We start from the raw sequence: 24,699 nt of genomic DNA, 5'->3' as shown, positions 1-24,699 counted from the left end.
TGTGTGAATAAAAGCGTTTCACACTCGATGCAGTGATATAATTTATATGTAATTAGATGTGGTGAAACTATAATAAAATAGTGAATCTATTATATTTTAGGCAATTATCCTGATTGGCGGAGATTCTTACGAGAAAAGATTTACAAAAATCTGCTGTTCTCTGCATATTGATTTAAAGATAGAGACATATCTAAAAACTTTGTGTTCGGAGTGAACGTTTAGGTATATTGGACTTTTAATATATTTTTCTGTGGTCAGTTTCCTTCTGAAACAGAATATTTTCTCCTTTTCTTAATACTTTGTTCTGTTATCAGAACTTTCTCTTAATATCGCACAATTTTTTTTTAATAAAATCATAACATTTTGAGGTTCTTGAATGTAAGTGCGTTATACCTATTATCATGATTATAACTATTATGACATTTTTAAGGCAAATATCTTAAACGTTCTTAGAAGTTAGTTATGTAATCATAAAATCTATTGGAAGAGAGGAAGTTGTGATGAAAAATGTCTGTACAAATCTTAATCATGTTAACGAAGTAACTGAATGCAAAAGTTAGGATCATCAATCAATCAATGTGTATCACTCCCCTCTTGATTGACACATGAACAGCATTGTACCTCTGTGGGAAAAGTTGCATTACACAATTTATAAACATGAGAGCCCTTTGTTACTTACAAATTCGTTAATAACAAATATCTAGGTATTTCCAACCAATAAATACATATACAAGTCTATAAAAAAGATATTCTACCAAATTTAATAGGTTTAGTTGAAACAGTTATGTATACCAATTGTATATAACCAGCTTACGTATGTATAACTATCACAGAAATCCAGCAAGAGATACAAATTAAAAGTGAAAACAAAATGTATTGAAATCCGAAAGGAGCCAGATCCAATGCGTCGCCCGAGTAGAAGTCTTCTGCAATACATGTATCAACAGACTTTAAGGTTAAGAAGAAAAAAACCGACAATCGCGAAAAGGACACATTTGTTAATTTGAGAGAACTATTCAAAATACCAAGACTTTGCTATCGAAATGTGTTTAAATAATATGAGCTGCATTTGGCACTTATTTTTGCATTTTGTTGTTGAAACGCTTTTTTACAAGTTTTGATTTTGCCTGCAAATGTTTCGATTGATATGTATTGTTGTACACAAATCTGATTTACCACATTGTTAGCCTTGTTTATTTGGTGACTGTATACACATCAGACATTTAATCTGCTATAAAAAGATTCAAATAATTGAAATTGAGAATTATCATTTCATTTTTTATCTCTCCCGTGTTTCACTGAAAAATTATAAAAAAAAATAAATGCATGTTATTGTTAATTATGTTTCTTTTTTTCTTTAGTTCATTACTTTCTATGTGCTAAAAATGCTTTACACGTAGGAAAAGAACAGAAGAAAGAATATGAGTACTGTTGTATGTCTAGTTGTAATTACTGAAATTATTAGAAGTCTATAAAAGCATTTTAAATTAACATTTAAAAATCGTAGACATTATAGTATGGTAGATATAGAAAACTACAACAACAACAACAAAATAAAAATGAGAACAGGGTTTAAAAGAATAATATTTCAACTTTATTTTTTTGTTATTGAAATAATATTTTTATAATGAAGAAACAATTACTCATGTCTGGTGTTCAAAAAATCAAAGAAAGTTGAAATTGTAATATTTATGTTATATTTTATTTTTTCTTCCTTTTTACAAAGTAGTCAAATTTAGAACAGCTGAGTTATATAACATCGTGTGTATTTTAAGATGAGAACAATTTAGAAATATTATAAATATTAAATTGTGCCAGAAACAGAAAAAAAATCCCAAGTTTTCAGTAAGTTATCATGACAAAGCTATCTTTTAATTATTTCATTCCATATGTTTAAATGACCTTATTAAAATATGATTTACATAACGTTTACTAATATAAAAAAGAAGATGTTGTATGATTGCCAATGAGACGACTACCAACAAAAAGACAAAAATGACACAAACACATTAACAAGTATGTTATCCATGTTATCCCTTTAACATAGATCACATAAAGGTTTTATTATAACAATTCGGTATGTCACTCGAAGATGAGAATATGTTCTTAATTGGTCAAACAAGGCTTCAAATATCTAACAAACATTATAAAGTATTATATAACCTACACCTAGCCATCGGTCATGTGATTCAACTGGTATTTTTTTGTAACACTAAAAATTCAATAATTAGTTAATACTGACATCTGAATTAAAAGCGAGGGTATGTAAATGATTTGAACAGTCCTTTTTGTAAGTATTCCTCTATCAAATATTTTCTTGAAATAGAATTGAAAGAAACATATTGTATTGCTATATAAAAAAGAAGAAGTGGAATGATTGCCAATAAGACAACTGTCAACAAGAAACCAACATGATACAGTCATTCTGACATTAACAAGAATAGGTCACGGCCTTCAACATTGAGCAAAGCCCATACCGCATAGTCATCTATAAAAGGTCCCGATATGACAATGTAAAACAATTCAAACGAGAAAACTAACGGTATTATTTATAGAAAAGAATGAACAAAAAAAATATGTCACACATGAAGAAACGACAACCACTGATTTACAGGCTCCTGACATAGGACAGGCACATTCATAAATAAATTTGCGGGGTTAAAAATGCTAGTTGGACCCCAACCTTCCCCTAACCTGGGACAGTGGTATAACAGTACAACGTAAGAACGAACTATAAAAATCAGTTGAATTAGGCTTTACTCATCAGATGGAAAAAAAGGAGACTTATGTTTGATATTGTATTGAAAAAATGAAAAGCAGATATTTTTAAAGCATCGTACAATTAAAGAGTAATATAACTGCAAAGTTGGATACATATTTTCCGCACAAAACATTTTTCAAATCGAAAAATATCTAGATACTTAGAGTTTTCAATTATGACAAACATTATATAAATTTTGAAAACCACGAACGAGTGTAAAAATAGCAAAATGTCCATTTTAGAATACATTTCTTGAATTATAAATGCACAAACTGATTGATATGTCAACATTGTAATAATTTGACTTCAAATCAATATGTTGATGGTTAAAGAACTATGACTATAAGGTAAATACTTGAACATTATGTCATTTGTATATGCACAGGTTCAAATTGAGAATTAACAGTCTGGTAATGCTTAATTCCCTTATATTAGTCGATCTACATTTATTCAAATTTTAAACAATAATTTACTTTACTCTATCGATGTGTATGCATCATACGTCATCTTTGTGTTAAAGTGTCATCCTGTTTGTACATGCTACATGTAGTGAACATAATTAATTTGTAATAGTAGATCCATGCAAATTGGAGAAAAGTACCATGAAATCAAATTAGTTGAGGCGCTTTTTTTCATTCTGTCAACAATATAACAACTTTAATAATTTATAACTTACTGTTCAAAGAGAAACAATCCTTTTATTATTAATTCATTGTATTCCCTTCCTTATTATATTTCTCTCTCGTGTGCATACACCGACTATCCGTTGTTCAATACTAATATGAGACAGGTATTACCTGTAAATGGGGACGAAGTCTGTATGAATAATTTGTTTGTAACTTAAATATTTGTTAAAAAAAAAAGGAACGGAAATACCGTAACGTTTCCGATTTTGGTTCTGTTGTTTGGGATTTTAATTGTGAAGTTATGACGTCATATGCAATGTAAACAACGAAACGCTATCATCAGGTAACGTTTTTTCATATCAAGGAAATATTTAAAAATAAACTTGGTATTCCTTCCTATTCTATACGACACTGAAAAATATATATTTTACTCAAAGTTTCATACAAACGAGAGAGAGAAAGGAAGTACATTGTAGATTTATGCACAGATGGAATTCAAAACATAACCTCAGAAAACATTAACGACTTTGAGTTCATTAGTACAATACAAATTTCCCTGATTTCTTTTTTTTTTTATGATTTTTCTACTGTTATTGGGGACTTCGTCACCATATTATATATCACTAATTGTCGTTAAAACATTGTACTCATTGTTTGTAATTAAGAACCAGCAAAGATGCAAGATTTTTTAATAAAGAATCTTTGTTCAATGTTTTTGATTTTATTAAATACATCTCACCACTACATGTACATTTATTTTAATGATCTTGTATAACTGATCTTTAACTCGGTTTAGTTTCTCTCTATTTTCATTAGTTTTTTCTCTAAACAGAAACGAGTGTAATCGAATACATATTTAAGGGAAATAAGCAAAATTTGACTTGTTAACTAATCTTTCCTTGCTGATCATTTAAAGTGTCTATTTATCTTTTATAATTGAAATCATATTACGCAAAACGAATAAAAAACACTCCTCTCTAAATATCGTAGTTTTAATGATTATTACTATAAAAGGCAACAATGAGAAAACTAAATAATAAAAAATGTCATTTATGGTCAATAAATCCTATTAAATTTGTTTAACAGTTTTGACGTATATGGAAAATTGTTTACATGTAAGCACAATGCTTATAATAATTTTGAAAAAAATAAGATGTGGTATGATTGACAATGACAGAATTCTCCACAAGAGACCAACGACTTTAAAGCTATAAATATAGGTCATTGTACGCATGTCGACAATGAGCATAATCCGTACCGAATAGTTAGCTATAAAAAGGCCACGAATCAACAAACGTAAAACAATTAAAACGAGACAAAAACGACATAATGCATGGACAAGAACAAAAGATAACCACTGAATTACAGCTTTCTGACATGTCTGTGATAGTCATAACTTTAATGTTTGTAATTACATTGCCTATCATGGATACTATTCTATACAGCTATACATTTGCCAGTGATATTTTGCTACAAACCAAAACAATTATTATAATAAAGTTTTAGATAATTTTTTACTTTATTTACATAATTCATTCAATGTATTTGCAAGAATTCATGATAAAAATTACCTTAACAAAAATCAATATAATCAAAATTAAATATATCACAGCAATTATAAAGGACGGCATCAGCATTACACATTGTCAATTATCAGAGTTTAACAGCTGCATTAACTAACGTTGTCATTCCATTGGCGGACACACCTCGAACTGATATGTATCCTGTTAAAGCCTTTACTGATTTGATCTTTGGAGGAAGCTGGAATTCAAGGAATGTGTTTTTGGTTTCCTGCCACTGTATAATGTCAGCGCCCCCTAAAATAGTTCCTGCCGATACTTCATAATATATTGGCTGCTGTGTTTTGAAATGATCTTTCCATGTGGCTGTAATTGTACGGTTATCTAAATCAAGTTGTAAATTTGGGTTCTCTGAAATTTTAAAAGTTTACTTCATATTATATAAATCAATTCATATGAAAAATATAATGAGAAACACACAGAAATAAGCTTATCTAAGAACAATATTTGCAGGATTTTCCATGACTGTGCTTTTCTATTGTATAGAATCTTTATTGGTAACAACCGATTCTTATATATAAATGCGTTAACTTCTCAAAACATATGTACACATTTGCCTATAAATATGTCATGTACTGTAATAAAGAAACAAATGAGACACTTAAAATCTTTAAGTTTAAAAAGAATTGCAAATTGCATTAAACAATCTTAGCAGTACCGTTTTATTATCTAAGTATTAGCACTACTTATAACGTTAAACATATGGTAATGCTTTTAAAACATAATTCCTTAAAATCCCATTGTAAATAAGTTCTCTCTCCTTTTTGGGATGCATTCAATTCCATCAGTTCTTACTTCTATCTAGATTTGTCTCTACTTATAGATTTACGATACGATATTTGATCATTGGTCTCCTAAATTTATATGTTTGTTATGAACTATTGGATAGATGTGATCGAAATATATGTATTCATAGCTAGGTATAATGTCCGAATTAAGGAGATATTCTTTTTAGCCCAAATGCCATGTTTAAGAATATTGATATCTGCACTGCATTATACTAGAAACATTTCATTTTTTGTAACGAATAACAAATTTCAAAGGTCTGATTTGACGTGAAGAAACATGTCCTTTAGGAGAGTTCCTGTTTTTATATTGTAAATTGTTATAACATACCTATTAGCAATGGCGATATTCGAGAAACTACAATTTGTGAGGACACTCGAGTACTCCGTAAGTACATTTTATTTACTGCATTAACACTGGCTGAATAGTTTCCATTTGATATAGCCAATCCCTCCAACAAGCAATAGGACATATCTTGGTTTTCGGCAATGATTGACTTAGAAATCTGTGTAGATTTATCATGGCTTTGAAAGGTCAGCTACAAAAATACAGAGAGTTGTTTTCAGCTAAAGTATAATCAAACACTTGCATCATACGCACGTCAAGAAAATGTATTTATGTATAGCAATATAATATTTCCCACAGAAAGTAACCAAAATGTAACGTGCAATATATTCTAATATTGCACTAGTGCAATAAATCCTCAATATTCATGACGTCATCAACGACAAAATCTTAGTTTAAACCAATGTTTACTTTCAAATATTATATTGCAATACAATAACAGGGTTATTGCATGAATATTGGGGAAAATTGTCCCTCATAGAACATATATTGCACTCGCAAGCTCAAGCAATATAAAATTCTACTCGGGACAATATTCTCCAATATTCATTTATTATTATTGATTTTCATTCTCGAATAGTGACATTGAAATTTTATTGTAGCAAGTAAATAAAACATAATTGATTATATGTAAACTAAGTAACACATCTTAATATATGAATTGACTTACTAGGTAGGAATCTAGACCTGTCAAATCCTCAAACCCTGTCCATTTTACCCTGATAGAGGATGTGTCTCCTTGATAATGATTTCTTGGATTGTATTCCGTTAAGGAATGTGGTAGAATTTGTACCTCGGCAGATGTTGTATGTGGCGGGAGACTTGAAATTTTAACACCATTTGACGACTTTGAGGACTGCAATCCTGCCTCATTTTTACATCGTAATGTCACGTGTATCATCTGCATAGACACTTGGCTGCTTGTGAATACTTTTGATATTATTTTCACTCCACTTGCTAATGACTGGAAAGTTTGAATTTCATTCCCAAATGGTTGATAACCTGCAATTCAAACGTAGCTTATACAAATGTTAACATAACACATCTAACTCAATATGTTATTTTGGTAGCACATCCCATTCGTGGCTATATTTATCAAAATGTTAAATTCAACAACTGTGGGTATTTAAAGGCATTGTGTCTTTTAAGTATTAAACATGTGACAGTCATTCCATGATAAGAAATAATTTAAGCCTAGCCTATATAGCTGAATGATAGTTAAATACAACACATAATTTACGATACAAAAATCATGCTTCAGAGACTAAAATCAATTAAAATTTAAAATACATTCAAGGGATTAAGTGCTTTATTGCCTCGGATTAATTTAAAATGAATGTACTCACCAACTGCCCATTCACAGACATCTATTCCGGATTCAGCGTCATCTACATCCCAGTTGGCAGATACTTCTTCTGTAGTTTGTGCATCAATATCAGAACCTACAAAATCAGATTTGGATTAAATATATTGCAATACAAAACTAAGTTTTACTTTTATAGAATCAAAACAGCTTTAAAAAAAAATTAGACAGAAAAAATGTATTTAACGCTAGAAACTGTAAAACACCTCTCAAACTTTAATGTAAAAAATAATGGTACTACAGTAACGAAAAACTAAAATGTAATAAATATAACATTCAATGATTAAACGATATATCCAACAAGGTCTCCATCTACGTGTGTGTTCATTGTTTCAGACACTACTTTATACTAAATAGTTTACCTCAAATTGTGCCATGTGTTTTTCTTATTGTATATTCACTATTACTCTATCGTATTGTATTAACAACTCATACAATTGGAGGTAAATTACTTCAGGGAAACCTTTATCTTAGGAAACAATTGACAGAAGTGTTTTCAGTATTGGCGAAGTTCTAATACAAGCACAATTTATAATTTATCTGAGTGTGTAAGAGTACAGTTTATTTTTATACACTGTTAACAGGGGCAGATCCAGTCATTTTAAAAAGGGTCTAACCGTATGTCCCCGTTCAAAAGTTTTGATCGTCATTGATTTTGTTTCAACCCCCTCCCCCCGGAATATCCCCTCACTTTATCCGCCACTGGACTATTACACAGACCTATCCCATCATTAACAAATCTTATATCTGGTGCTGTTAAATCCACGAGAAGATCCTCTGCGTGCGCTTCTCTCCGTAATCCGGCAGCATTTGTAGCTATAACAGTGATATGGATGACTGACGTATGAGCTAGACTGACATTGTAATTATAGGCAAAGTTATTCAAACCAACACTTGTAAAACCTTGGACCTCTGTACTTCCCTCTGTATAGCCTAGAAAATACAATATTTTGTTAAAATAATTTGCAGTTGATTACACATCAATATTTCTTCATTTTTTCTTAAAATATCATATGATTACTTTATAAGATTCATGAATTCAGTTTTTATCTTTTATTTGTGATGGCAGCATTTCATCTAATGCTCTAATGCTTTTAAGTGGGAATTGTCGTCGATTTGTCAAAATAGAGTTTCAAACAAGATTTAAATATTTTCCTTTTTCTGCAATTAAGGTCTATAACAATTATTATTTCTGACACTTTGAACGGTGGTATACTCTTGTATCGTTCATACGAGTGTTGTGTATCAAATCTGACATACCACGAGTATGTTTTTCATTTTTGATTAACGAGTCTTCATTCGAATGTCTTCGTCATTCAACAAAAATATAATTTTCTTTAACACGTTTAAGCACATTTCGATTCACCCAGGGTTGATAGAGATTGTAAAACTTAAACTCAGCCAAACATATTCCGGAATCATAGGCAAAATAAAATCGATATTTATGTATTATACAATGGGCCCAGAAAGGGTAAAATCATATTTACCTATAGCCCACATATAATCTACTATAGGACTTTCTAAATCAACAAAACTCCAGGAGGCATGGATTGATGACCACTGATGTAAAGCCACCACGTGAGCGTGAATATGTTTGCCATTTTTTTTGACTTCATCATGATTATGGAGAAAAGTTTCCTGGATTTTCAAGTCATCAAAAAGAATACCAGTATTTCCAGTCATGCTGCCAAGAATGATTGTTTCTGCCGTTCTGAAAGGACGGAAGTAGAATGTGTGATGGTGCCAGTTTAAATCTTTCGACGCACTTCCGTGTTTATCTTGTTTTGTATAGACCATAAAGATGTGCCTTGAATTACCAAATTCTATATATCCCTCTTTATTTGCCAAAACAGCACCAAGAATGGGAGGATGTGCTGTTACAAAAGTCACGCGATATAATTGTCCAACATTTAAATTTTTCAATGACTGTGATATCTGTCCTTCAACAAATATAAATGACCTCCCGTCTATAGCTACATTTTTACCAGATTTTAAAACTCCTACACAACTTCCTAAAGAGTTATTCCATTGTAAAGCATACACAATGTTGTTGCAAAAATTAACATTGGTTATATTATCCCAATCAATTGCTTGACCATTTATGTCTTCAAACGAGGGATTTGCTGCAATATTTTGATCCAAATGTTCCATAAGTGTTGGTTCTGGATGTGTAGTGTCAATCACGACACCATTTGATTTCGATGTTTTGGATCTATATCCAATACCGTCTAATGCATACACTAGACTTTCAACTTCCTCTCCTGTAAAAATGAAGCAACAATAAATGTACAACGTCATTTTCTCATGTCATTAGACATAAAATATATCGTATGTCAAATGATACTTGCTTGGTCTGAACTTCTTGGAAACGGTATGTGATGGTTCCCCATATTATAGCATTTTATTGTGAGTCTAAATACGATATTAATGAGGTCACAGAAAATAGCTTGGTGAGAGCAAAGTTTGCTTATATTCAATTATAATAATAGAAATATCAAGGAGGTAAGAAAATGCTATATATCCTGTACAATTTTATCTTGAGTAGTTTTGGGTTACTCAACAGCTTTTAATTCATAATTCTTACGTCATAGCTTTTCTACAATTATTTACCTGTATGTATGTGTGAACTGTTAATAACCCTGGACACAGAATGGTGAATCCCCACATTTTCCCAGTCTTTAATGTCGCAAGGCACAGAGGAAGATTTAGTTTGTACACACCACATGTAGTTTGTTATTCCTGAATCTCGATCAGAAAACCCATGCCACGAAGCTCCGACCAATTTTGAATTATTCTGATATTCTGTGTCGTGAATCCCTAAAAATCAATAATGTTTCAATGATAAATTCTGGCTTAAACTTTATTATACAAGGCATTCCAGTCAGACTTTAACACAAGATACAAGTTATTTCTGCTAAGATACTTGTTGCAGCCTCACTATGAACTTAAGACAAGGTATTGTATAAAAATGCTGAGTCTTTTGATTTTCATGTTTGGCTGAGCCTTTAATTACTCATTTTGTGTTATGTAAAGATTCTCTTTTTACTTAACTTTTCGTTTGTAATATTTAAAAGACTAATGCAAAAAGATTAAGAAAACCTACTAATCAAATCCATATATTGCCTAATTTTGATTACGATGCATTTTTGTCAATTAGAAATAATGTAGACATTGATAGGCCTGGGCCACATATAGGAAGCAATATTGATGAATATCACAGAAATGTACGTACTATTCATTAAATAAGGATGATAATATGAAGATAATAAAAACAAAAGTAAGTGGCAACTATTCAAGAGAAGCTATACTGTGCCAGCATACATACATATATATATATTTAGTATACATTGTTCAGCATAACGAGTACCTAATACTTCTATTTATAATAATGCAAACATATTGTGTTTTTGTATCGGTACGGGATAATCATATAATTTTATAACATTAGTCCCAACATAATTTTGATATCATTCAATGCGAGGAATACTCAAAATAGTACCTTTTTACTAGAAGTTTAGGCTGAGTTTTAACTAATGTTATTCAGTACACAATGAAATAGTACAGAAAAAGTATGATGATTCATGATAAAACCAACAATAACAGAGATACGAAAGATTCCAAAGGGCATTCAAACAAACTACCCGAAAATAATTTACATTGCCATGGCAATTAACGAGTGATCAGAAATGACAAGAATAAGAATATATATAGTACAACTAAAAATATTAAGCATCACGAAACTAACATAACATAGGTGACATCTCAGATAACAGGTAAAATGAAAAACATATTTCCTACAATAATCATACATGTAAACGACATAATTAAAATGACACTAGATTTGCATTTATAAATTGGTATATTCTTTATATAATACCTACCAATACCATCGAAAACAGTACCAGTTACTGGTGGCTGAGAGTCAACCATTATACCGTCTGATGATTCAGTAGCATGGATACCAGAGTAACTGTATCCTACAACATTACTGTAAAAAACTTTCCCTGGAGATAATGGCACTCTGCTGATGTTATGAGACGTTACTGATCCTGGTAGATCCAATTCTACTTCATGTATATCATGACCTTTAACAAAATTTGGTTCATTATTTCTACTACGTAATATAATACACAAGTAGCTAATTTGATAGTTTTAAAGCATTGGCTATCTTTTGAAAAAGGAATTGACATTGAAATAGATGAATATATGCCAAATTTAGACAATGTAGTGGTAGCAAAATATAGTATTAAATCATACCTCCTGGATATGTACTAAGATACACTTTAAACTTGTCAATGATATTAGCATCATCCTTAAACACATTTGTCCATCGGATTGTGAATGGAGCTCCAGGTTTGAGATAATCAACATCCTTCTTCCAGTGACCAGGTATTTGTTCCACGACCTGTAATGGTTGGACATCGAATAAGTTTGTATATAACTTATCAACAAATCAGATTTTTATCAAATTTAAAATGAAAGAACAAATAATTCAATGTTGGATGCAACGCATCTTCTGATTGGCTGACGTCGTTTGGTTTATCATATCATAAACACAAGTTTGCAATGTGATCATGACGTCATCAACGTTTTTACATGAGTTATGCCGGTTTGAAATGGAATTTAGAATTTAATTATAAGAAATAACTGTAACATTTTGTCAGTCTATTGGAAATAACAAAAAAACATGTAGTGCATCGCGCGTTATTCAGTGTGCACATCAATTTTAATGTTATTTCTTCATAGACAGAAAAAATATTACAGTCATTTCTTAAATAAAATGTAATAAGGGTTTATATCTTAGCGCTTCGATCATTTTTTACATTGATTATTGTCTGCGCAATTAAAATAACTTTCAATCAAAGTACTAAGTTTTAATGTAAGATATGATCTTTTTAAATATTCGGGATTAGGAAATTTGAATTTAATGTACAAACCGCTGATCCTTTGATTTTTCGCCTGGGAAGCGGAGTTGACATAACTAATATGCCATCTGTTTTAAAATCTGCATACGTGTCGTCATTGTACCATACTCTCACAAACATTGCATACGATACTGGTGATTCTTTTAACTGTTGACCTACATTCGTAACATGCTTATAAGTTTATATCACAATTCATCAGTTGACAGTTAAAAGACAAAACCACAGCTTCAAAACGACAAACATATAATCAACAGTCAAGAAATGAAAAAAAAAACATATAGAAAACTGATAGGTGAGGTACAGGAACCCCGCGAAAACCACAGAACTATAACATTAAGGATGATTTTTTTAGATATGATAGAAACAGTCGAATAATAAAAACCTTTATGATATTAACAGATATAATGCGCCTAGAAGGTCTTTCATAAAGATTTTTTCAAAGTCACTTGAACTTTTAATATACACGTATGGACGCTGACATCACAGCTGGTAAATAAAGATTTTACCACTGCATCGAGTGTGATACGATTTTTATCCACCCGAGACAGTAACATTTTAAAATTTTAAACGCGAGGCTCGCTCCGGTATTACACGAGCTTTGGTGGTGGAATCTGTTTCTCTAATGATTTTCAAACATTTTTTCGATTGATCTGCAAAAAGAAGTATTCCTTCTGTGTGACGTTATCAGACATGGTCGCCTTTGTCATGCCGTCACAAAAGGAAATTCAAGGAATCAAGAAAAGTCGAAGAAATAATCGGAATTTAACCAAAGAAGAACTGAGATCAAACAAACAACATGTTGATTATTTTTTTTATACAGATGGGTGCAGAAAGGGATAAAATGACGACAAATTAAAACAAATAGTGATTCACACTACATCATCAGCAGACTTGGTTGGTTTAACCGAGTTATATCAATAGAAGAGCAAAAAAAATTAAAGACAGGTTCAGAAAAATAAACCGACAACGCCATGGCATAGGGCTACATATATATTGATATTGGCAAAATGATAATTACTGAGAACAACTTACATTCACGAATATTTTTTGAATATAGCCCCATTAAAGCAAGATTACTATTGCAAATATATATATACGATTTTTGACTAGATTAATAGCATTCTCATTTTTAGTCTTATATGAAAAGATAATTGTGATGTTAATCAAATCTATGATGGAATTGATTTGGATCCTTTATGTTTATAAAATCAAGACACTCAACGCGCATAACTGACACATCAATTGATATGTAAAACAAAGTAATGGAAAAACATTAACATAAGCACGTTACCTAAGGATACACAATGGTCTTTGATTGCATGTCGTGGTGCAATCATTTTATTTTGCACCATTCTTAAACATATAAACAAATTTACTAAAAATGAAAAATTAAAATTACCTCGTTTAATGTTCAATATTGCTTGGTTCGTTTGTCCTGCATGATGCCATACATCGTCGTTCAAATTATCAAAGATTCCTTCTGGTTCATCTTTATCTGAATATCCTGCTGTCCATTCATACCTTAAACATACACATGAATATATTTGAAACATTTCAATCTGGGCAAGGTAATTATTAAAGCGGTTTGTGGTAAGATCGCAAACAAATATATTTATAATTGTCAGTAGTTTAAAACATTAATGAAGATCGTTACACTTATTCATGTATTTATATACTTATATTTCATTTGCTTTTTTTATAAACTTTAAACTGTTGAAAATAAACCAGAATACTGCTACAGATATAGTATAAAAACAAGAATGTGTCCAAAGTACACGGATGCCCCACTGGCACTATCATTTTCCATGTTCCATGGACTGTGATATTGGGGTCAAAGGTCTAATTTGACTTAAAAATAAGGAATATCATATCACAAGCATCAAGTGTTTTAAGTTGATTGGACTTCATCTTCATCATAAACTACCTTGACCCAAAATTTTAACCTGCGGACGAACGATCGGACGGACGGACGAACGAACGAACGGAGCCACAGACCATAAAACATAATGACCCTCTACTATCGTAGGTGGGGCATAACAATGTTGCCGTTATTTTTCAGCATTACAACAACTGAATATCACATGACGTATTAGAATGCAGATGCAAAGAAAAACTATTAAAACAGACAACAACAAACAACTTTACCATGTTTACAGTAAACAAAAACATGAAATACAAAATAAGCTTAAATTGAAGTATTGCAAAAAACAAATGAGTTATTGTTCACATGAAGTAAAATCAGTAATGATCAATTATATAACGCCAATTTATATACAGTGAGGTCTACATGGAGTGTTAACAATATTTTTTTTAACCAGTTTTGGCTCAAGAGGGTGATAACGATAAATACGAGTGACTTGATTGGTTACGATCTCATTTAAAAAAAAACATGACACACAATTCTAAACATACATTTTGTAGTTAAAGTTATCGGTTTTCGAACCAATCGTAAATCTATTCACTATGAATCAATATTTCATTCAAAGGATGTTATCAATGTATAAGAGGCATTCCGCTGTTTTAATGTTAAGTATTCAAATTATAATGATACCCAAAAACACTCACCATAGAGGCCGCAATCCTTGTGCTTGTATAACATGCCATTTGGCAGCCAGAGCAACATTTGATGGCGTGTACTTCATGTCGCTAAAGGGAGAAGATTCCTGGATATTTGTAATGTCATATATGCCAAGTAGGTTGTTGTTGTTTGCTGAAAAAAAGCAGGCATGGTACTATATTTACAAAAGAGACTTGTATACATGCATTTTGTACTTATTGGTATTATTACATTTTCTTACCTGAGAAATGAAATATGCAAAGAGAAAATATATTTTTCGCATTCTTGAAAGTCGTTTGGAAGCATAAATAGTATGTCTAACATCCACGTTCTGTTTAACTAAATAGTTTTTCAGTGTGCACATTGCATACGTATCTACTCATTAAGCAGAATACTATAAATTATTATGTTTTTTTATTTATTTTTAGCCATGACGTACGTTGTCAGTTTATTTTACACTTACGTGTTTGAATGTTTCTCTGGTAAGTTTTTTTTCCATTCATCTTTTAAAGATTTCTGATGAGTATCCTACTAGAAATTTAGACGTCAGAGTCTCATTGGCACTCATATAACATCTACTTATACTGTTACATCTATTATAAGATTCTGACAGATAATTTAAATAAACATAATCCCTTTTCGACAATACCTTTAGTAACATCATGGCATGGCCTTTTTGAACATCGTTGTCCTTGAGCAGCACATACACAATGTCCCTCACACGTGACCGCTGCACATCTCCTTATCAATTCTAACGAACCACCAGGTACAAGTTTAAATTGAGAATGTATCATTTTACTTTGTAATCCAATCTGTCAATAATGTAAAATATTTCATCAGATTTCTCTTCATGAGATTAAGCTGTTCTAATATCAATAACTTAACATGTATTTTTCGGTGAAATGATCTTGTTGTTGTCGTGGAGATGCTGTGTCCCTGACGTTTACCACACATTACCTACTATATGTATATGTGACTATTAAATTAGTTGTGTGTAGTTTATTTTCATACAATGTTTTTAAACATTGCTGTACGCTATGGATGTTTTGTAAGAATTTAATATTTGTCAACGGAAATCTCGTCTGAACATAAAATTTTCTCTTTATTCAAAGGACCTATTTCCAACCAAATAAGTATGTTGTATGTAAGTAAATTAATCTGAGTTCAATATTATGTAAAATGTTTTCTATACGTTTTCCTGACTATCACTTCATATTTGCTGTATGTGTTTTGCACCATCGTCAATTTACTGTATACTTTCATACACTTAAGGTGGAAAAACTGTTACCTGGTTTACAGCCCAGACGCTTACAAAAACGTTTTCAAACTTTGCCAGATTTTTCGTATCAACTTCGAATGTTTGAACAAATCCTTCATCCTGTTTATCAACTCCTGACTGATTATGCATGAACTCTTGTGGTGAACCAGATATCTAGAATATAAAAAAAATATATACGTAATAAAAAATATACTGTCCCTGTCATGCTTACAATACAGATGCCAACAATATTGTTTTTAAACTTATTGTTTAAAAAGAGATAAAACATACTAATTTGAGTTTAGATGGTTTCATATTATATGTCTTCCCGAATAGTCAAGGGTTGTAATTTTGTATTTGCATAGTGTAGTCTTGATCTATGAATGCTTATTTTCAAATATTTGAAATCCTATATTGTTCTTAAACAGTTATAATATTGTATATTTAGATGAAATGTTTTGAAAAATATGAAACGGCTTCGGAATTTCAACAGATTTTAAATGGAGTGTTAATTAGATATTCAACACATCATGCAAAATGTTACCTTATTAAAATCATCCATCATGTACTTGCTACCGATAGATACAGAGTATTTCTCGATTCCAGTATGAAGATCTGTAAATCCTAACCATGATACCCAAAGCTTATACCTTGACCAAGTCATCCAACCATCTACATGACGATGAAGATTTGCTGCATGGTCAGTTTTGATAGCAAACATACCTAGCATAAAAAAAAAACTATCTTATTAACACTTTTCTACAATAAACTATGAATTGCATTTCAAATATATAGCATAAATATATTTGCCTAATGTGGTAATTATAGGGTATTCAAAGATATTCGTACGGGTTTTTATAAAACAAAAAATATGCAAGCCATTTCAGTTATAATTGTTTTCATTTTCACTCTACGATTCAATTGTTTTTCCTTTATACATGTAAGTTTGATTTAGTGTACAGTATTTATGTGTCAGGAACATGGTGTATATGTTGTAAGTATACTTGTACGTGCGTAATATTATATGTATGAAATAATCAGAGATTGAGATTCAGGTAAATTTGAGAGTAATGTTAAACTATGCCAATACGGTTGTCATTTTGACAGCGTTGAATGTGAAACTTAATTTTTGGGTTTTTTGAAATGTTAAAGGACACCATAGTTTACTACAAATTAATCCGTAGGAATCTATATTTGTATTAGTTTTATTGTGTTTTGTTTTTTAGATATTTTAAAGATAATAATAGGATATCCACTTTGCTGCATCATACATTTGACCAGTTATCGAACCCTAGGCTTAACTGCATACTTATCAATCACATGCACAACTTATGTGTCATAATCTTTTCAATAATTTATAAATTCACAATGCGTATGATATATCCATTATTTAGCTGCTGAATTCATTCATTTCTTAGTCTTGTCTCAATTTTACAATTTAAATAAAACATTACTAGCAGCATTATCTAACTAATGTCCCTGGGTTGGTTTTTATGCAATAATGATTACCTGGTGTAGGGGGTGAGCTGTCTACTATAATTCCTCTTGATTCGTCTTCAACACATACTTTGGCTCCATTACAAACTATAAGCTTTATTGTATAATTCCCACCATCATGTAAATCAAGTTGTGAAAATGTATACTCTCTCACTATACCATTCAACTTAATAAAAGTTAAAAAAAAAAATCAGTGGAATGAATTGCATAAATAAACTCATCATATATACTAAACGCGCGTTTCGTCTAAAAAAAGACTCATTAGTGACGCTCGAATCCAAACTAGAGGCTCTAAAGAGCCTGTGTCGCTCACCTTGGTCTATGTGAATATTAAACAAAGGAAGCAGATGGATTCATGACAAAATTGTGTTTTGGTGATGGTGATGTGTTTGTAAATCTTACTTTACTAAACAGTCTTGCTGCTTACAATTATTTCTATCTATAATGAACTTGGCCCAGTAGTTTCAGTGGAAAATGTTAATAAAAATTTACAAATTTTATGAAAATTGTTAAAAATTGACTATAAAGGACAATTACTCCTTAGTGGGTCAATTGACCATTTTCAGATTTGCTCTAATTGCTTTGTTTTTTGAGTTATAAGCCAAAGACTGCATTTTACCCACATATTCTAATTTTAGACGTGGCGGCCATCTTGGTTGGTTGACCGGGTCACGCCATACATTTTTTAAACTAGATAACCAAAAGATGATTGTGGCCAAGTTTGGATTTATTTGGCCAAGTAGTTTCAGGGGAGAAGATTTTTGTAAAAGATAACTAAGATTTACGAAAAATGGTTAAAAATTGACTATAAAGGGCAATAACTCCTAAAGGGGTCAACTGACCATTTCGGTCATGTTGACTTATTTGTAAATCTTACTTTGCTGAACATAATTGCTGTTTACAGTTTATCTCTATCTATAATAATATTCAAGATAATAACCAAAAACAGCAAAATTTCCTCAAAATTACTAATTCAGGGGCAGCAACCCAACAACGGGTTGTCCGATTCGTCTGAAAATTTCAGGGCAGATAGATCTTGACCTGATAAACATTTTTACCTCATGTCAGATTTCCACTTAATGCTTTGGTTTTTGAGTTATAAGCCAAAAATTGCATTTTACCCCTATGTTCTATTTTTAGCCGTGGCGGCCATCTTTGTAGGTTGACCGGGTCATGCCACACATTTTTTAAACTAGATACCACAAAGATGATTGTGGCCAAGATTGGATTAATTTGGCCAAGTAGTTTCAGAGGAGAAGATTTTTGTAAAAGATAACTAAGATTTACGAAAAATGGTTAAAAATTGACTTTAAAGGGCAATAACTCCTAAAGGGGTCAACTGACCATTTCGGTCATGTTGACTTATTTGTAAATCTTACTTTGCTGAACATAATTGCTGTTTACAGTTTATCTCTATCTATAATAATATTCAAGATAATAACCAAAAAACAGCAAAATTTCCTCAAAATTACAAATTCAGGGGCAGCAACCCAACAACGGATTGTCTGATTCATCTGAAAATTTCAGGGCAGATAGATCTTGACCTGATAAACATTTTTACCCCATGTCAGATTTCCTCTAAATGCTTTGGTTTTTGAGTTATAAGCCAAAAACTGCATTTTACCCCTATGTTCTATTTTTAGCCGTGGCGGCCATCTTGGTTGGTTGACCGGGTCACGCCACACATTTTTTAAACTAGATACCCCAATGATGATTGTGGCCAAGTTTGGTTCAATTTGGCCCAGTAGTTTCAGAGGAGAAGATTTTTGTAAAAGTTAACGACGACGGACGACGGACGCCGGACGACGGACGACGACGGACGCCGGACGCAAAGTGATGGGAAAAGCTCACTTGGCCCTTCGGGCCAGGTGAGCTAAAAAGTTTAAAAGGCAAAGTAATGTACGAAGTTGAAGAGCATTGCAAACCAAAATTCATAAAAGTTTTGCCAAATACAGCTAAGGTTATCTATGCCTGAGGTAGAAAAGCCTTAGTATTTTTAAAAATTTGGAAACAGTTAATTTATAAATATAACCATATATAAAAAAGAAGATGTGGTATGATTGCCAATGAGACAACTATCCACAAAAGACCAAAATGACACAAACATTAACAATTATAGGTCATCGTACGGCCTTTAACAATGAGCAAAGCCTATATCGCATATAGTCAGCTATAAAAGGCCCCGATAAGACAATGTAAAGTAATTCAAACGAGAAAACTAACGGCCTAATTTATGTAAAAAAATGAACGAAAAACAAATATGTAACACATAAACAAACGATAACCACTGAATTACAGGCTCCTGACTTGGGACAGGCACATTTTAAAATAATGTGGCGGGGTTAAACATGTTAGCGGGATCCCAATCCTCCCCTAACCTGGGACAGTGGTATAACAGTACGACATAAGAACGAACTATAAAAATCAGTTGAAAAAAGGCTTAACTCATCAGATAGACAAAAAAATACAAGTGGAATATACCTGTACTAGTCATTGCTAGTAACATGTTGTGATTTTAAAATATGTAAAAAATTAAAGCAGTATACTAGTATGTGTTGTACAATAATGGGTTATATTATCAAATATATCAAATTATAGTGTCCTTATTCCCATATTATAGGACATAATATCTGAATGTTATATAAACTGTTTTTATTTTTTATCTCGAGACGTTTTTCTCTAATTAAAAAATCAGCTTTGATTCTTTTATCTATTGTCTGTGTTATCCTCTTTTTTTTATTTAGGATAAATAAGTTCTTGAATATTGACTTTGCAGTGAAATCATATTTCTCTAAAATTGCGAATGGCTTAAGGCGATTGTGTCAAAGAGAAATCAGTCCAAGGCCATTAATTAGTATATATATATTTTGTTAGTTACCTCAGTGGAAGATGTATTAAATTCTCCTCCTTTATGTGATGCAATTGATAAAAACTGGCGTTGTATGAACGATTCTTTGTCTTCTACCTCCCACTGGATTTTAACAGTACTCCTAAATACAACTGAATTATCTTTTATTGAACCAACATCGGCAGATAAGTACGGTTTAACCTTTATTGACGGTGGTGAGTTATCAATGTAGAACCCGTTTGATGTCGCCTCTGTAGTTAATCCTATGAATGAGAAACAACAGACTCAGACATAACCAATAAAGAAAATATCTATTAATAAATTGTTGTTTCGTCCAATGCTCCTTTTTAAATTGACCTTAATTAGGAAAATAAATAGAAATCAAAGAATGTAAAAAAACCTTAACGTGTCAAAAATATCACAAAAAAAACAAATGCCATCTGAATTGCTTTTCGAAATTTCAGAAATATCAGAGGTAAACCCAAGCCTTTTTGTTACTAGAAACCAGATAATTTAATAATTTTAACCATAATAATACACTAGAGTTGTTCATTTTAATCTGCATTAACAACGTGATGTTTCTCACATCAAATTCTTCAAATATTTTTGTATTCACTTTAACTCTGATAGTAAACATTTTAAACAATAATGTAGACATGAAAGCTCAGATCGATTTCCAAAACAAATAGGACACTATTATTTCAATAATACCTGCTTTATTGTAAGCTTTTATTGTAATGTAAATACGCTGTCCTATTGGCAGTTTCTGTGAAAGATCTGGTTCAACTAGAATATCAGTCTGTGGTAAGTGTGTTGATTTGACAATATCATCCTGACCAGGCTTCGTTCCGGCTCTCCATGTAAATCTGTCTAAACCCGACTGAGGGTCCGTAAAACCGTACCATTTAGCAGAAAGGTAACGCCTATAACAGAAATCAACATTGCGGTACAAGATGTATTTCATCACTTTAAGCAACTCACACATTGATTTACAACCATTTTTTTATATTTTAAAACGCCTTTCAAAAAACATCAGGATGATATGATTATATAGAAAAACAGAGAATTCAATTGCCTATAAAACAGACCATCAAACTCACAATTGTACATTACATAGAAAAGTTACACTTGATTAAACGCATTTCATTAATACACGGGGTATTACTTATTGAATTATATTTATAACGAATGCATATGTGATGTAAACAATTACAGCATTTTAACAATTTCTCGAAAAAATGCAATATGGCATAGTATATGCTTTCTCCTTAACCCCAATACACTTGTACTACGATTCAGTCAAAGACATACACAAAATCTCAATACGTTTAACAAGAGGTCAAAAGTATTTTTCGAGGAATATAAATTAGATTCACGCACTGTTTACCTCAATGACTGATATTCCAAGTCATACACATCTACACCATCTAGTACTATTCCTTGAGTTGGTGGACTGTTGTCAATAATAACACCATCTGACGTCACAGATGTACACATGTCAGCTGTATTACATGCTGTGATAGTTGTATAGTATCGAATGCCTGATCCCAAATGCATATGACATAAGGTGTAATCTAACAAATACGAAAAGAATCTCATTAGCATCTATACTAAACATTAGATATCGGACTTAGAACAGGTGCACGGAATTGTAGCAGGTACCAACATTCGTCCTTATCTGATGCAGTAGAATAACGTCACAACATCATATATGTTTGTTTTGCTCACACATTGTTGTGAATAAGTTAGAATTATATGCGATTGTCATGCAAGTAAACAGTTAAGCTATCTATAAATCCAGGTTTAATCCACCAATGTCTGCATAAGGAAATGTATGTCTAAAGTCAGGAATATGATAGTTTTTTGCTTTGTCATTCGTTTAATGTGTTTGATGTTTTGATTTTCCATTTGATTAGAGACTATTTGGTTTGATTTTGAACTACACCATTAAACGACAACCACTGAACATCATACTCCTGATTTATGACATGTACGAACAAATGCAGTTTCGATGTATGGTACATGTGAAGAGCAGACATTTCCAAAGTCAAGTCTAACGATTTGTTTTACATCAAATATTTCTGAAAGGTTGTGTTTTTATTGTAACCACACATATTGCAAGCAGTAACAAGTGTGCCCCTCTTCTTGCCGACTTGTTTATTTATAATTGTGAGGCTGACTTCATGTAGGAACTTCGTAGGTAGGAAGATGAGAAGTTAGAAATATCCTTTAATTTTACGTTCCGCTATATAGATGATGTTCTCTCACTGAATAATACAACATTTGGTGACTATGATGAACGAATCTAGAGATAAAGGATACTACAGATACAGTTAAGTCTCCTTCAAATCTAGACTTTGTAGTAATTTCGCGCTACATTGAAGACCTGTTGGTGACCTTCTGCTGTTGTTTTTTTGTCTATTGTCGTGTTGCTGTCTCTTTGACACATTCCCTATTTCCATTCTCAATTTTATTACATCTAAAACTCGAGGGTCTGTTGAGAACAAAACTTTACGACAAAAGAGATGATGTCATCTTCCAAATTGTGATCTTTCCATTTCTATGTTGCAACATTCTAGTAGCGCCTGCTTACGGAGAATATATCTGCCAATTGATATGATATCCTCGGGTTTGTATTCTCTATCATGATTTCCTTCATAGAGGATTGCTGCTCACAAGAAAGCTATCAAATCAAGAGTTCCAAATGGTGAAGTTGAATCATTTCTTTGTAAATTGAACGGACGCCATCACAAGTTGGTTGACTCTTATGGCATAACGGTTTTACAGATGATATCAGATATGTTCCTAATGTCGGAACTACAATACCCTTCCCTTTTCCCGAAGGTGACCTACCTCCTACCTAATTAGACTATTTACCAGATTTTTAATAACATAAGCAACACGACGGTTGACACATTTGGGGCAAGATCTGATTACACTTCCGGAACACATGAGATCACCCCCAGTTTTTGGTGTGGTTCGTGTTGCTCAGTCTTTAGTTTTCTTTGTTGTATAGAATTATATGTCTTTTGTACTTTAATTTGTCTGTTAGTCTTTATAATTTTTATCAATGAAGTTGTCAGTTTATTTTTAATCTATGAGTTTGAATGTTCCTTTGTTATCTTTCGTTTCTCTTTTAGAGTAATCAATATGAATTATTTTTCTAGTATATCGTCAATTTATATGAGTGAAAACCAAACTGGTTTCTTTTTGTAAAATCAATTTAGCATGTCAACATGATATACATGTCCGCATGTTATAGTATTATATGTACTAATATTGATGAAATAAATACATCTGCAATGATATTTATAACTATAATAAAACATGTGTTATCTAATATCAGTTATAGAACACATTCAAAAATAATTACTTTTATTATGTGTGTCGTAAAATAATAAACTTACTATACGTTATTCCAATATCCTGGTTGACTAATAAGTCTTCACATTCTGGACAGGTCCCAATGCTGACATAATACGCCTTAATTGTAGAATGTGGATCGTGAAATCCTTCCCAGTAGGCCGAAAGAGTCTTCACATCTGTTTGGTAATCTATATCCTTCATATATGACAGAGCTGATTCAAGTCTTCCATCATATACATGTCCAGCAACTGGGGGTGACATGTCATATATGTAAGCCCAGGACGAGGCTGTACTGATAAGGTTTGCTCTGTTAACAGCCTAGCATTAATACAAACTATAAACTCAGTATAACATAAGGACGTTAATCATTAAAACACCTTCAAACCGAGACTGCTTAACAGCAGGTTATCAGTTGGTTAAGGCGGAATGCTTTATGTTGTCTTGATTTAGGGGGAAGGGGGTGCATACAATTTCAACTGTCTGCGAAAATCTTCAGTTAATTCATGGTATAATTCAGTTCTATTTAAATCTCGTGTTTGTAGTGTGTGTCAACAAACATAAGTCTGAAAAGGGTTCATACCATTTTTGGTCAATATTCTAATGAGTCTTTATATCATTAGTACACAGTACATAGTGTGCTAGTGACCTAATATGATATATACTGGGTCAGTAAATTTCATATTGGGCGATAGCGAAGCTCGAACTCCATTTGAAATTTACTGACCCTGTGTATATTATATTAGGTCACTAGCACATAAAATATGTAATGAATTGATCTAACCGACTA

The 24,699-nt window shown here is 31.8% G+C and overlaps 1 protein-coding gene across 1 annotated transcript in view; it reads right to left on the bottom strand.

The window, feature by feature from the left end:
• Positions 1-4,749: 4,749 nt before the first annotated feature.
• Positions 4,750-24,699, bottom strand: part of LOC134684634 (uncharacterized) — a 55,405-nt gene continuing 35,455 nt past the window's right edge. Inside the window, exons 30-49 of the mRNA XM_063543936.1 lie at positions 23,954-24,230; positions 21,934-22,120; positions 21,258-21,469; positions 20,577-20,809; positions 17,711-17,864; positions 16,746-16,924; positions 16,232-16,375; positions 15,593-15,755; positions 14,952-15,096; positions 13,786-13,907; positions 12,399-12,541; positions 11,719-11,866; positions 11,343-11,546; positions 10,072-10,278; positions 8,949-9,722; positions 8,182-8,394; positions 7,445-7,540; positions 6,769-7,100; positions 6,084-6,291; positions 4,750-5,318 (exon numbers count right to left, since the gene is read on the bottom strand). Of these exons, the coding sequence (XP_063400006.1) occupies positions 5,041-5,318; positions 6,084-6,291; positions 6,769-7,100; positions 7,445-7,540; positions 8,182-8,394; positions 8,949-9,722; positions 10,072-10,278; positions 11,343-11,546; positions 11,719-11,866; positions 12,399-12,541; positions 13,786-13,907; positions 14,952-15,096; positions 15,593-15,755; positions 16,232-16,375; positions 16,746-16,924; positions 17,711-17,864; positions 20,577-20,809; positions 21,258-21,469; positions 21,934-22,120; positions 23,954-24,230 (4,419 nt within the window). The 3' untranslated portion in view covers positions 4,750-5,040. The remainder of the gene's footprint in view (positions 5,319-6,083; positions 6,292-6,768; positions 7,101-7,444; positions 7,541-8,181; positions 8,395-8,948; positions 9,723-10,071; positions 10,279-11,342; positions 11,547-11,718; positions 11,867-12,398; positions 12,542-13,785; positions 13,908-14,951; positions 15,097-15,592; positions 15,756-16,231; positions 16,376-16,745; positions 16,925-17,710; positions 17,865-20,576; positions 20,810-21,257; positions 21,470-21,933; positions 22,121-23,953; positions 24,231-24,699) is intronic.

This window comes from Mytilus trossulus, chromosome 9, assembly GCF_036588685.1.
Source record: "Mytilus trossulus isolate FHL-02 chromosome 9, PNRI_Mtr1.1.1.hap1, whole genome shotgun sequence".
NCBI lineage: Eukaryota > Metazoa > Mollusca > Bivalvia > Mytilida > Mytilidae > Mytilus > Mytilus trossulus.
The sequence above is the reverse complement of the archived record's forward strand: the minus strand, read 5'-3'. Positions and strand labels throughout refer to the sequence as shown.